The sequence below is a fragment of the Symphalangus syndactylus genome, chromosome 2 (assembly GCF_028878055.3).
Source record: "Symphalangus syndactylus isolate Jambi chromosome 2, NHGRI_mSymSyn1-v2.1_pri, whole genome shotgun sequence".
Classification (NCBI taxonomy): domain Eukaryota; kingdom Metazoa; phylum Chordata; class Mammalia; order Primates; family Hylobatidae; genus Symphalangus; species Symphalangus syndactylus.
Window position 1 is genome coordinate 58,202,760 of NC_072424.2, and position 14,600 is coordinate 58,217,359.

A 14,600-nucleotide genomic window follows, 5' to 3' on the forward strand; every position below is an offset into this window, starting at 1 on the left:
ACTTACTTCTTCAGATCTGACCACTGACTCACCTCCACAGAACCAGACCATCTACTTCTGGGAGCCCTATCACATATAGAAAACTACATGAAGGGGCTTTCCTTTTTGGAGTCTTAGATAACATCTTTTTAAGATCACAGGGTTTATATGAGGCTGCATAAGATTTTGATAAACAGCCTGCAGGGTTTGGAAATCTAAGAGAGACTTCACCAGACTCCTCTAAAATTCTGAATGATTTCCTGTCTAATGGATTTTTTCAAGAAGGGCGAAGTTCTGTGTGCTCTTGGGAGGCAACAGAAGTTTTCCAGGCACTTCGGGTTATGCTCTCTGTGGGGTTATGCTCTTGAAATGAAGAAAAAGGAAGAGGAGCAGCAGTAGGATAAGAAAGAAGAGAAGGAGGATGGAGTAGAAGTTGGAGTAAGAGGAGGAAACAGAAGAAAAGAAAAAGAAAAGCTAAATGGGACTAATTATTTTGTCCTGTGAGCACTTTTTTCCTATAAATCTTTCCTGGTTTAAAATAGTTATCCCAAAAAGGGCCAGAACTACCAGGTAGGGCAGTGTTTGAACCTGGAGGCACTATCTTGTGGAAGATTAGCATCCATGACATTACATATTCTAATGTCCTAGCCTTGTATAGCTCATCAGGAAGTCTACCCAACACAAGAGGCAATAGGACCTATTCTTCTACCAGCTTGCATTTTTCCTCTAGTGACTTGCTAAGCAACCAGAAAAACTCACCCAGGGCTCTGTTTGTATTAGTCCCTAAAGCCTAGGAGCTACCTGACACATGTTTAAGTAGGGTGGTTGTAAATGGCTTTGAGATTAGTTTACCAATTGCTAAATTTTCAAATAATTTACCACTTATTTTGAGCTCATGTTTGGCAGCATTAAACATTTCTTAATGAAAGATCTTGGAAAAGGGGGAAAATGTTTCTTGATGCATGTTTAAATGGGATAGTGGTAAATGGCTTTGAGCTTACTTAGTTTTCAAATTGCTAAATTTTCAAATAATTTACCAATTCTTTTGAGCTCATCTTCAGCAGCATTAAGCATTTCTTCATGATAGACCTTGGGAAAACGGGAAAATGTTTCTTAAGTGTAGAGGACACAGAGAAACAGTGTAATATTGCTAATTGCACTTCCATTTCATCTGTCATCTCTGGTTTCAAGACAGACTATTCACATGATGTGGGCCCTTATTTCTCAAAGTAAGGTTGATGACTCTTGTAGCTCAAGACTGGTGCCTATTGAACTCTCATATTTGGTTGGTTGTTTTTCTTGTAATATAAAGGCATCTAAAGGGCCATCCTGTGTTTCAAATTTTAATTAAACAAGTTATGGGTAAAAATACTTACATTTTGCTTGCCCAACTCTTTAACCTAATTTATAGAGGCAATTTTGTAAATATAATTTTATATTCATTCAACAAACGCTAATTGGTTAGCAGCATACCAGTGGTGTGCTGAATACAATGCAGGATGGAATGGAGGTAGGCTTCTACCTAGTGACATTTACAATGTACCAGGAATGACATGTAAATCAAGGCAATAGAAAAATAAAATATAATTCAAACTGTATTTAGTAGTCAGAAGGAAAAGAAAAAGTTATTGTGATAGAAAAATAATGTAGATAGTAGAAAAGTTTTCTCTAAGGAAGGGACCTTTAAGTTATAACCCGTGGGATAAAAAGAAATAATCCAAAGGAAGAGTGAGGGTGTGGATGTGCTGTCAGATGTATCGGCATAAACAAGGGTCATGGGGAGGAAAAGATCTTTTCCTGTATGGGACAGTAAAGAGTGGATAATGGGAGTTGAGCACAGTAACTATGGTGGGGGCAAAAGTACAGAAGTGCCTGAAAAAGTAAACAGGGTCAGGTTAGGTTGAGAGTCAGAAAAATAGTAATTAGTTTGAATTTTATTCAAGTGCAATTGACATATATACTAACACGTTTTTTCAAAAGGGAAATGATGTGATCTTATTCAGGTTCTTAAAATGTCCCTATTCTTCCATAAAGAAAGATCTAGAAGGAGGTTAAAAGTGGGAATGAAGAAACCAGCTAGGCTCTAACAAGTATTATGTAAAAGATAACGATGGTTTGATATTTGTGGCAAAGCAAATTCAGAGAAAAGGCTGGATTTGAAATGTGTTATGAAAGAAAAATTAGCAAGACATTGTATTGAGTAGATGTGTGAGACAGAAGATAATGACAAATCAGGGAGGACTTCAGCAATAGAGTAATGATAATAAATTTCCTGTGATGGGACAGGTGGTTGGAGGAACATGTTAGAATGGAGAGACTGAATCAGCAGTTCAATACTGTGCATGTTATGTTTAAGGTACCCATCAGATATTTAAATAATGATTCTAAATAAGCAGTTGGTTATATAAAAATTTATTTCAGAGAAGGGTGAAGTAGCGATATAATTTTGGGACTCATCGATATATGATATCTTTATAGCCTTTTTGAATATATGACAATGCTTCTGGGGAGAATGGAGAAAGAAAAAAGTTGAATACTAAGCCGTGATAAATTCCAAACTAGAGGCTACATAGAGAAGGAGCCAGCAGAGGAGATTGATAATGAATAGGAGAAAGAGGTAGAAGGTTAGAGAGAAACCAAGTTTTTTAGAAGGTGGTAGTTAAGCACGTTGAATATTGTAGATGATTTGAATAAGATGAAGATCAAAAACGGTGCTTTGTATTTAACAGCACAATAGGATTTCTGGAATTTCACTGTAACTGTCCTAGTGGCAAGAAGACATGAAAGCTAGATTAGAATGGCTTGAGGAGAGAGTGAAAAGTTTAGATGATTTAATGAATATTTCTTTCAATACATTTATCTACAAAAGGGAAAGAGAAATATGTATGTACTTAGCTAAATATGTGTTTTCAATATGTTTCTCTTAGTTTTTTCCAATAAATGTTCACTCACCATCAAGTACATCAGTATGTGCCAGCCATCATATTAGTCCCGGCCATTCAGTGGAAAATGTAACATAGTCTCCTGCCTAGGGGCACTGGTAGTATGCTGGAAAAGACATATAAATCAATTTGGCATAACAGGAATGCCATTAAAAACTATAATTATTATCATGAACCCCACATACTGATTTTGTATGGAAAAATCTTAAAAACGTAGAAACTAAAATATTTATCTAGCCCAGTAGCATAGCACAAAGCTATCTCAATATTACAGGTTTTGGAGCAAAGTATTCTTAACATTTGATATTTGATTATTACTAGAGTTTTTTATTATTATGGGTAAATGGTATCTTCAGAATATTATTCTCACTTTCTGGTTGCCACCTACTTTGCCTTTTGTCTCCCAATCAAGTTAGATAACCACATAGAGAAATATCCTATGTGTCTTTCATAGAACACTGAAGATCTGTTAATATCTTAACGAGGAAAACAGAAACCATTTCTAACACTTAAATAATAGAGAGAATTGGATTTACAGGTGAAAAAAAAAGAGAGCTGAAAATAACAAGAGGTTAGTGAGGTAAACAGAGGTCAGCAATGGCATGAAACCACTCCAAGTAGGCTGGAAAGACACAGGGAAGAGGAACAAGTAACCTGAAGGATGCTGGATTTTTTCTGTATTATGTACTCCTTATTTCACGTAGAAAATAAGGATAAGCCACAACATGTTATCTTCAAATGTTACTGTCAATAGAGTGAAATATACTAATAGTCCACTGGATTGTAAAGTCATTGAGATAATAGAAACTGTTTTGCCCAGATCTTAAAACATGGTTTGTGATGATTAAATTTAATTGACAGTGATGTTTGTTAAGTAGACTGTCAGAGTAGAAGATTGTTTTAGCTTTATTACCTAAAATAATCAACTTTAGCATAGAAATATTGATAACAAATATCTTGATGATGTTTCATATATCAAAAGTATAGTATAGTGGGTTGAAGTGTGGGTTCTGGAGCCTCACTTCTTAGGTAGAAATCTTTGCTCTGCCATTTTCTAGCTCTATTGCCAGAAAATTAGACAGGACTGTGGGATAACACTGCTTTTCTTTAAACCATACTTTATTTTATTGAAACCATTTAAGAATAATTCTGATTCAAGAGAGACTCATATTTTCAACTTGTTACATATCTGGTAGCCCGTAAGCTTCTCAAATTTAATGTATTTAAACAGAAATTGTGATCTATCCTCCAATCTGTAACTGGTCTTCTATAATTTAGTAAATTTGCTTGTCTTCTTTAATTTTTATTTCTATTTTATTGATAGGAATACAAATTTACAAATCATTCACTAAACTTTTTATTCTCACCCCATACATCTAGTCCATCAGCATATATTATAGGCTCTGCCTTCCACATATACCCCGAATACAAACTTTACTTAATATATTCACTCCAGGTCAGTCTAATTATTTCCCTTTCCTGGATCGTTGCCTGCTTCCCAAATATACCTTAGCTTCTATTCTTCCCCCGAATCCAAACTCCATTGAGGGTCTATTATCTACAGTCAGCTTTTTATGATATCAGTAAGATCAGAACTTTCCTGTTTCAAACATTCCAATGGCTTCCCATAATTCTCAGAATCAATTCCAAATTCAACAACAAACAAGTAAAGAAGCCACATTATCTGGTTTCTAATCACCTCTGTGACCTCATTTCTACCTACATGGCCTTCCCTTATTCTCTTTAACTGTCCATCTTGCTTTTGCGTACATATTAAGCATTTTCCTGCCCGCAGGTCTTTGCACTGCCCTTCTTTTCGCCTTCGATACTCTTTCCTAAAATACTCACCTTAATTTATATCCCTGTTCAGAGAGGACTTCCCTGGCCACTGCCTCCAAAACAGCCCTTGCTGTTTTTCCTTATTATGTATTTTGGGATATTTTGTCTTAATATCACTTATCACTAATTGGTATTAATTAATAAATTCAAATTTCTTTCCTAAAATACAAAGTATATAATGGAGAAACTTTGCCTATCTTGTTGACCAATTCATTTCCAACAATTACAACAGTCACTGGCACTTAGATATTGATCAATAAACATTTGTTGAGTGAAGACATAGAGGGCTATACAATGTCCACATGAAAGCAGATGACCATATTCTCATAAAGCTCTAATTCAGAAGATCTTATTTGCATGTTTTTTCTCAAATATAGATTCAGAAAGAAAGTTTTTAAAGTCATGTTTCATAGAAATTACTATGTCGTCCTGGTACCTATTAAATTCTTGTTTGTTTGTTTGTTTTTGAGACAAAGTCTGGCACTGTCACCCAGGCTGGAGTGCAGTGGCACGATCTCAGCTCACTGCAAGCTCCACCTCCCGGGTTCACGCCATTCTCCTGCCTCAGCCTCCCAAGTAGCTGGGACTACAGACGCCCACCACCAAGCCCAGCTAATTTTTTTGTATTTTTAGTAGAGACGGGGTTTCACCGTGTTAGCCAGGATGGTCTCGATCTCCTGACCTCGTGATCTGCCCACCTTGGCCTCCCAAAGTGTTGGGATTACAGGCGTGAACCACCACGCCTGGCCCCTTCTCTTGTTTTTTAATTTACATGCATTCTGTATCCATTATGGTAAGGGATCCTGTTGACCCTGTGTTTTTGTTTGCTGTGGATATTTTTCCATTTAATGTTTAAGTTTTTATACACAGACACTTTATAGTTCTTTTGTTCTTTTATTTTTAGTTGACACATAATAATTGTACATATTTATGGAATACATAGTAATATTTCAATGCATGTATACATTGTGTAATGATAAAATCAGGGTAATCAGCATAATATTGAAGATATCTTTTTTGTGTTGTGAACATTAAAATTCTCTTTTAGCTTTTAAAAAATTCATATCAAATTAAGGGTTACAAGTGCAATTTTGTTACATGACTATGTGGCATAGTGATGAAATCTGGGACTTTAGTGTATCCATCACTCCAATAACAGACATTGTACCCACAAGTAATTTCTCATTATTCACCCCCCATGTCCTCCCCCACCCTTTTAAGTCTCCAGTTTTTATTTTTCTCCACTCTATGTCCATATGTACACATTATTTAGCTCCCACTTGTAACTGAGAACATGTGGGTATTTGTCTTTCTGTGTCTGGGTTGTTTCATGTTGGAAAATGACCTCCAGTTCCATCCACATTGCTGTAAAACAGCTGATTTAATTCTTTTCATGGCTGAATAGTATTCCATTGTGTATATATACCACCATTTTCTTGATCCAGTCTTCACTGACAGGGGGATTCCACATCTTTGCTATTGTGAATGGTGCTGTGATAATCATATAAATACATGTATCTTTTTGATATAATGATTTATTTTCCTTTGGATGTATACCCAGTAGTGGGACTGCTGAATTGAACGGTAGTTCTATTTTTAGTTCTTTGAGAAATCTCCATACTGTTTTCCATAGAGGTTGTCCTAGTTTACATTCCTACCAGAAGCATATAAGGGTTCCCTTTTCTCTGCATCCTTGCCAATATCTGTTATTTTTTGTCTTTTTAATGATAGCCATTCTAACTAATGTAAGATGATATCTCATTGCAGTTTTAATTGGCCTTTCTCTGATGATTAGTGACATTGAGCAGCTTTTCATATGTTTCTTGGCCATTTGTATGTCTTCTTTTGAAAAAAATGCCTATTCATGCCCTTTGTCCACTTTTTTTGTTGGGGTTGTATTTTTTATTGTTGTTGAGTTGTTTGAGTTCCTTGTAAAATTTTAAATATTAGTTCCCTGTTGGATGCATTGTGTGAAAACATTTTCTGTCATTCTTCAGGTGATCCGTTCACTCTGTCGATTGTTTCCTTTTCTATGCAGAAGCTCCTTAGTTTAACTCAATTCCATTTGTCTATTTTTGTTTTTGTTTCTTGTGCTTTTGAGATCATACTCATAAAAATCTTTGCCTATACCAATGTCCTGAGGCATTTACTCTGTTTTCTTCTAGTAGTTTTATAGCGTGGGGTCTTATGCTTAAGTCTTTAATCAATTTTGAGTTGATTTTTGTATATGGTGAGAGATAGGAGTCTAGTTTTATTCTTCTTCATATGAATATCCAGTTTTCCCTGCACTATTTGTTGAAGGTAGCATTCTTTCTCTACCGTTTGGTATCTCTATCAAAAATCAGCTAGCTGTAAATATGTGAATATATCTCTTTCTTCTCTATTCTGTTCCATTGGTCTATGTGTCTCTTTTCATACCAATACCATGCTGTTTTAAGTTACTATAGCTTCATAGTATAATTTAAAGTCAGAGAATATGAGAATATGATGCTTCCAGCTTTGTTCTTTTTACTTAGGAGTGCTTTGGCTATTCAGAATCTTTTGTGATTCCACATAAATTTAGAATTGTTTTTCCTAGCTCTCTGAAAAATATCATTTGTCTTTTAATAGAGATTTCTTTGAATCTGTAGATTGACTTGAGTAGCATAGTCATTCATAAAGTTTGAATATTTTACCCTGCCCAAATGTCATGTTAAATTGCAATCCCCAGTGCTGGAGGTGTGGCCTGGGGGGAGGAGTTTGGGTCATGGAGGTGGATCCCTCATCACTTTCTGCTGGTGTCATAGTAGTTGGTGAGTTCCTGTGAGATCTGGTTATTTTAAAGTGTGTGTCTCCTACCCATCCCCTCCCCGGCTCTCTCTCTCTCTTTGTTGCTCCTGCTTTTGTCATGTGATGTGCCTACTCCCTCGTCATCTTCTGTTACGACTGTAAACTAGCTGAGGCTTTCTTAGAAGCCAAGCAGATGCCAGCGCCATGCTTCCTCTAAAGCCTGCAGAACTGAGAGCCAATTAAACCTATTTTCTTTATGAAATACCCTGTCTCAGGTATTTCTTTATAGCAATGCAGAATGGTTTAATACAGTCATTTAAATAATATTAATTATTCTGTTCCATAAGCATGGGATGTCTTTCCCTTCATTTATGTTCTCTTCAATGTCTTTCATCAGTGTTTTGTAGTTTTCCTAGTAGAGATTTTTCACCTCCTTGGTTAAATTTATTCCTATGTATTTCTTTGGTGTGGCTATTGTGACTAGGATTGAATTTTTAATTTCTTTTTCAAATAGTTCATCATTGATGTATGGAAACAATGCTAAATTTTGTATGTTGATTTTTTTATTCTACAATTTCACTGAATTTGTTCATCAGCTCTAAGAGATTTTGTGATGGAGTCTTTAGGTTTTTCTATATATAAGATTATGTCTTCTGCAAAGAGGGTCAATTTGACTTCCTTTTTTCTAATTTTAATGCTCTTTATTTCTCTCTCGTTCCTAATTGCTCTTGTTGGCACTTCCAGGAAAATGGTGAATAACAATGGTGAAAGTGGGCATCCTGTCTTATTACAGTTCTTAGAGGAAAGGGTTTCAGCTTTTGCCCATTTAGTATGATTTCAGTTGTGGGTGTGTCATTTGTGACCTTCATTATGTTAAGGTATTTTTTTAATGCCAAATTTGTTGAGAGTTTTTATCATGAAGTGATGTTCAATTTTATCAAATTAATTTCTGCATCTATTGAGATATTTATATAGATTTTGTCCTTGATATTGTTGATTGATATATCACATTTATTGATTTACATATGTTGAAACATCCTTGCATGCCTGGGATAAATCCCACTTGACCATAGTGTATTATTTTTTGATGTGGTGTTGTATTCAGTTTGCTAGTGTTTTGGGGAGAACTTTTGCATCTAGGTTCATCAATGATAATTGCCTGTGGATTTTTTTTATGTTCTTGTCTAGTTTTGGTGTCAGGGTAATGCTGGCCTCATAGAATGAGTAAGGAAGAATTTCCTCCTCTTCGATGTTTTGTAATAGCTTGAGAAGAACTGATGTTAGTTCTTTTCTTTTTTTTTTTGTTTTCATATTATATATTTTTTAATTTTATTATTATTATACTTCAAGTTTTAGGGTACATGTGCACAACATGCAGGTGTGTTACATATGTATACATGTGCCATGTTGGTGTGCTGCACCCATTAACTCATCATTTAGCATTAGGTATATCTCCTAATGCTATCCCTCCCCCCTCCCCCGACCCCACAACAGGCCCTGGTATGTGATGTTCCCCTTCCTGTGTCCATGTGTTCTCATTGTTCAATTCCCACCTATGAGTGCGAACATGTGGTGTTTGATTTTTTTGTCCTTGCGATAGTTTGGTGAGAATGATGGTTTCCAGCTTCATCCATGTCCCTACAAAGGACATTAATTCATCATTTTTTCATGGCTGCATAGTATGCCATGGTGTATATGTGCCACATTTTCTTAATCCAGTCTATCGTTGTTGGACATTTGGGTTGCGAACTAGAAATACCATTTGAACCAGCCATCCCATTACTGGGTATATACCCAAAGGATTATAAATCATGCTGCTATAAAGACACATGCACATGTATGTTTATTGCGGCACTATTCACAATAGCAAAGTCTTGGTGCTAGTTCTTTTCTAAAAGTATGATCAATTTCAGTGGTAAAGCCATCTGGTCCTGGGCTTTTCTTTGTTGAGAAAAGCAGTTATCTAACATCAGGAATCATCCGACATTTATACAAACTTTTTGGTGTAAGTTGAAAGTGACTACAGAATATGGAACTGTGAAACAACCACCACCCACATCTGAAACAAGACTTAAGTGTTCTGCAAATTAGATGTAATCTTTAACAAATATTAGAACACTAAAGCAGGGACGCCTATTAGGTATGTCTTTATTATTAGGAAATAGACATGTATTAGTATTTTAAAATCATTTTGAAATATTATTTTCTTACAAATAAAAATAATTCAAGTAGTATAACTTGTTTTTAACTCTACATTTATAAACGTATCTCTCTGGTCCATTTATACTTATTTATACATTATCGCAATTTTCATTCACAGTTTCTTCATGTGAAAGCTATTTTATAGGATATGGTAGAAATAGCCTTTTCATGTCAAACTAAAACATATAACGATCATTCCTACTGCAAGCCAATACAAACTAAAATAATTTGCAAATCACAAGAATATGTTTTCAAGTTTTCTGTTGCAGATACTGCATTTTACATTAGCTTCCAACTAAATTTGACTTTTAGAGCAGAAAAGTTTTATAATTTGTAATGTGACTTCTTTTTTATATCCACATTAATTACCATACAGTACAAATTCTTCATTGGAAAACTATATTCTCAAAAGTAAAAATAGTATTTTGACTTAAAATTAAAGGAATTAAGAATAAATTTGGGCATTCCACTGTGCATATCTCAAATTGAAAGGATCAAGTCCATTTTGAAATATGGGTAAAATTTACTATGGAGATTTAATTTTCAAGTAAAATATTTTATTTGAGCTATCCAATATGTCTATGAAAATGCAAATGGATCTCAAAACAAACTTTAAAATTTGTCTCAGGAACAAAGAAACCGAGCTTAATTTAATTACTGTAATTGTCATTTGCAGACCTGCTCCATTGGGCTTCTTTGTGGTGATGAAATAAGGAGAATTACCTGTTTAACTCCCATCTTTCAAAGAACAGATCCCGTTTCCACACAGACATATACAGTTCCCCCTTCTGAGACTTTGGTCAGCAGCTTTCCATCTATAAAGGCTACTAGAATACCAGCCATAATGGACACTTACCCAGTTGATCAAGGTAAGTAGAAGTGGGTAAGATATTAAGATGTATGAGTTTGAAAAAGTTGTGTAGTAAAAGCATATTTTCTGAGTTATTAAATTTTTTTTTCTGAGACATGATTTTTAGGGGTGTAAAATTAAGCATTATTGGTTATGTCTCTTGTTTAAAGTTTTGTTTTAAGTAATGTTGTTTGCTAATACTATTTCTGGATCAGTAAAAAAATGTAAATTAACAGTTTTTATTCCACTGTGTAAATTTTAATAGACAACTAGACCTCAATCCCAGCACATTTTGTTTTAAAAGGGCCTTGTGCTACTTGCATCAATGTGTCTTTACTTCATATTCTCGGAGTCATTAAGGTAAATTTATATTCCTGTCAAATTATTTGACTAACACTCAGATAAAAGCTGTGTGCTTATTTTCCTATTGTAATTATTTTAACAACTTGAGGCTGTTTTTTACATGTCCAATTATTTAACTTTCTAAATCAAGTGATGTCATATTATAAACAGTACATTGTATATTAAATTCCAAATTTACTCTTCATGTAGTCAATGCCACTTCGGCTAATCAGAGTAAGAATTGTAGCCCTTAGCAAGGAATTCTTTAAGAAAAAATAATTTTGAAGGCTACTGGGTATTCTAAGGTGAAATGTACCTTGTCTATTTCTCATCATCTATGTAATTACTATTCTTTTAAAAAATTAAATTGAAATATAGTGTTATCTAATATGAACAGAACATTTTGCCTATTGAGGAAGTGAAACATTATTTCTAACATTTCTAACCCGATAGGTCAAACATTCATTAGTTGTGTCAATGACAAGGAGTTGTAATTTTTCATGTTTTCTTATTCAAAGGAGTCATTTAGTTGGGAATATGTCAATTCTGTGTAATGCCATTTGTTCTGACTTTAGCCCTCCCATGGAGTGTAAATAATAGGAATTTTTGCATTTATGCAGTTTGTGAAATCATTAAACTCCTCATACACTTTTATTAGAAATATGATTTACAGAACCATATTTGTCTACATATAATGGATGTAAGGTGGCAGTGCAATTTGCCTGAGATTTATCCCAGTGCCAAAGTGGTTCGTTTCTAATTCATTTTTCTAATCTTTTTGGCTTTTTTCATTTTTGTAGGTCTGAAACAGACAGGCATTGTCAAGCATGACATTCTCCCAACCACTGGTTTGGCAACGTTAAGAATTAGCACACCCTTGGAAAGCTACTTACTCGAAGAACTGATTGTCACTAGAGAGCTTTCAGCAAAACACAGTCTTCTTTCTTCCGCAGATGTTTCCTCTTCTCGATTCCTGAATTTTGGTATTCATGACCCAGCACAAATTGTCCAGGACAAAACATCGGTATCACATATGCCTATTCGAACTTCATCAGCCACACTAGGTTTCTTTTTTCCTGATAGGAGAGCAAGGACCCCATTTATCATGTCTTCCTTAATGTCAGATTTTATTTTTCCTACACAATCTTTATTATTTGAGAACTATCAGACTGTTGCTTCATCTGCTACCCCAATGACTTCAGTAATTAGAAGCATTCCAGGGGCTGATATTGAGCTAAACAGGCACTCATTACTCTCCCGTGGATTCCTGCTTACAGCTGCCTCCATAAGTGCAACTCCAGTTGTCTCTAGGGGGGCTCAAGAGGATACTGAAGAATATTCAGCTGATTCTTTAATTTCAAGAAGAGAGCACTGGAGATTGCTCAGCCCCTCGATGTCTCCCATTTTTCCTCCTAAGATAATTATATCTAAACAGGTAACCATCTTAAACTCATCAGCTCTGCACCGGTTCGGTACAAAAGCCTTCATTCCCAGTGAATATCAGGCTATTACTGAAGCTTCAAGCAACCAGAGACTCACAAACATCAAATCACAGGCTGCTGATTCTTTAAGAGAATTAAGCCAAACATGTGCAACATGTTCTATGACTGAAATAAAATCCTCTCGTGAATTCTCAGATCAAGTTTTGCATAGCAAACAGTCCCACTTTTATGAGACATTCTGGATGAACTCAGCGATATTAGCCAGCTGGTATGCACTAATGGGAGCTCAAACTATCACTTCTGGGCATTCATTTTCTTCTGCTACTGAAATAACACCATCAGTGGCATTCACAGAAGTGCCATCTTTATTTCCTTCTAAAAAGAGTGCAAATAGAACAATTTTATCCTCATCCTTGGAAGAATCCATTACCCTATCAAGTAATTTGGATGTTAATTTATGTTTGGATAAGACTTGTTTATCCATTGTCCCTTCACAAACTATCTCTTCAGACTTGATGAATTCTGATTTGACTTCAAAAATGACTACTGATGAACTGTCAGTATCAGAAAACATTTTAAAACTATTGAAAATAAGACAATATGGCATAACTATGGGCCCCACTGAGGTACTAAATCAAGACAGCTTATTGGATATGGAAAAAAGTAAAGGATCTCATACACCGTTCAAACTTCACCCAAGTGATAGTTCTCTGGATTTTGAGTTTAACTTACAAATTTATCCGGATGTTACTTTAAAGACATATTCAGAAATTACACATGCAAATGACTTCAAAAATAATCTGCCACCATTGACAGGCTCAGTGCCTGATTTTTCAGAAGTCACCACCGATGTTGCATTTTATACAGTTTCAGCAACTCCAGCACTTTCAATACAGACGTCTTCCTCCATGTCTGTAATTAGGCCAGATTGGCCATATTTTACAGATTATATGACCTCGCTTAAAAAAGAGGTCAAGCCTTCTTCAGAATGGTCCAAATGGGAACTTCAGCCTAGTGTGCAATATCAGGAATTTCCCACTGCAAGCTGGCATCTTCCCTTCACTAGATCTCTTACTTTGTCTTCACTGGAATCCATTCTGGCACCTCAACAGCTGATGATTCCCGGTGAGTTTCTCAGTTTCTGTTCAGTAAACTTTTAGAAATGAGTTTCTTTTCTACATAGAAGAAAGAGCCTGTCATGGTCACCAGGTGCTCTAAACAGCCTCATTGTAATCAGGGCAGCAGCCAGTTCAATAGAGAAGGCACCTGCTGTTGTACCTGACACAGACGGTTATTCTTTATGCACTGCCACAAAGGCTACCAGATCAATACAGTAGTAGGTTGGAGACAGCTATACTGCTGGCAAGCAATCAGAAACTGAACTAGTTCAATTCATTACAACAGATCTCTCAAAGTTTAGAAATAACTTTTATTATTCTCATTTCTTGAAATAGCTTCTTTGTCAGGTTGAACACAATATAACATACTCTTTCTAACGGTATGTTCAGTGGTGGCATTTTTTTTAATATGGGAAAGAGGAAATCACTGGAACATTCTTGAGATTTCCTATCCTCTATGGCATGGTATATCATTTTTAAATTTAAAGTTTTGTGTTTCATTTTATATAATTCAGAATATGTTAATTTCATGTATTTTATTTAACAAAAGCACTATGCAAAAATTGAAAGAGATAATATCTGTGAATTTGAATTCAGAGCCTTGATATATTAATGACAAGCCAGTTTTCTTAGATAACAGTTCTTACTTTAAGGCATATTTGAAATCACTAGTCTCTCCTTGTAATTGCTATCAAATTGGTAAGGATGTAAAAAAGGAAAAAGTTTAAAGAATTGTGTTTACCAGAAAGAGAAGATTTTTCATTATTTAAAGAAGTTCTATCTTGTGGAATTTTCAAGTGTTACTTTGTGGCAGTGAAATTAATTTTCCTTTGACGATAAACTTAGTGGTTTGTGTCTGTGTATGTATGGTTGTGTGTTTTTGCTTCATATATTACCCCAACGTTTAAAAGGCTTTAGGTGTGTAATTTATGGCTGAAAATTCAGTAACATGAAAGAACAAGTCATTCTATTTGGTATGTTCAATATGATATAATTTTGTCTACAAAATATCTTAAAACCATGATAAAATTAATTACAAATTTAAATATGGTATTGTCCTTGTACTTTTACAGGCTGATAGTTTGTGGTTTAGCTGTTACAACTCACATACAATGCC

At 35.0% G+C, this 14,600-nt stretch overlaps 1 protein-coding gene across 1 annotated transcript in view; it reads left to right on the top strand.

Moving 5' to 3' along the window:
- Window positions 1-14,600, top strand: part of EYS (eyes shut homolog) — a 2,088,383-nt gene that overhangs the window by 1,190,866 nt on the left and 882,917 nt on the right. Inside the window, exons 26-27 of the mRNA XM_063618766.1 lie at window positions 10,408-10,600; window positions 11,724-13,490. Coding sequence (XP_063474836.1) covers window positions 10,408-10,600; window positions 11,724-13,490 — 1,960 coding nt within the window. The remainder of the gene's footprint in view (window positions 1-10,407; window positions 10,601-11,723; window positions 13,491-14,600) is intronic.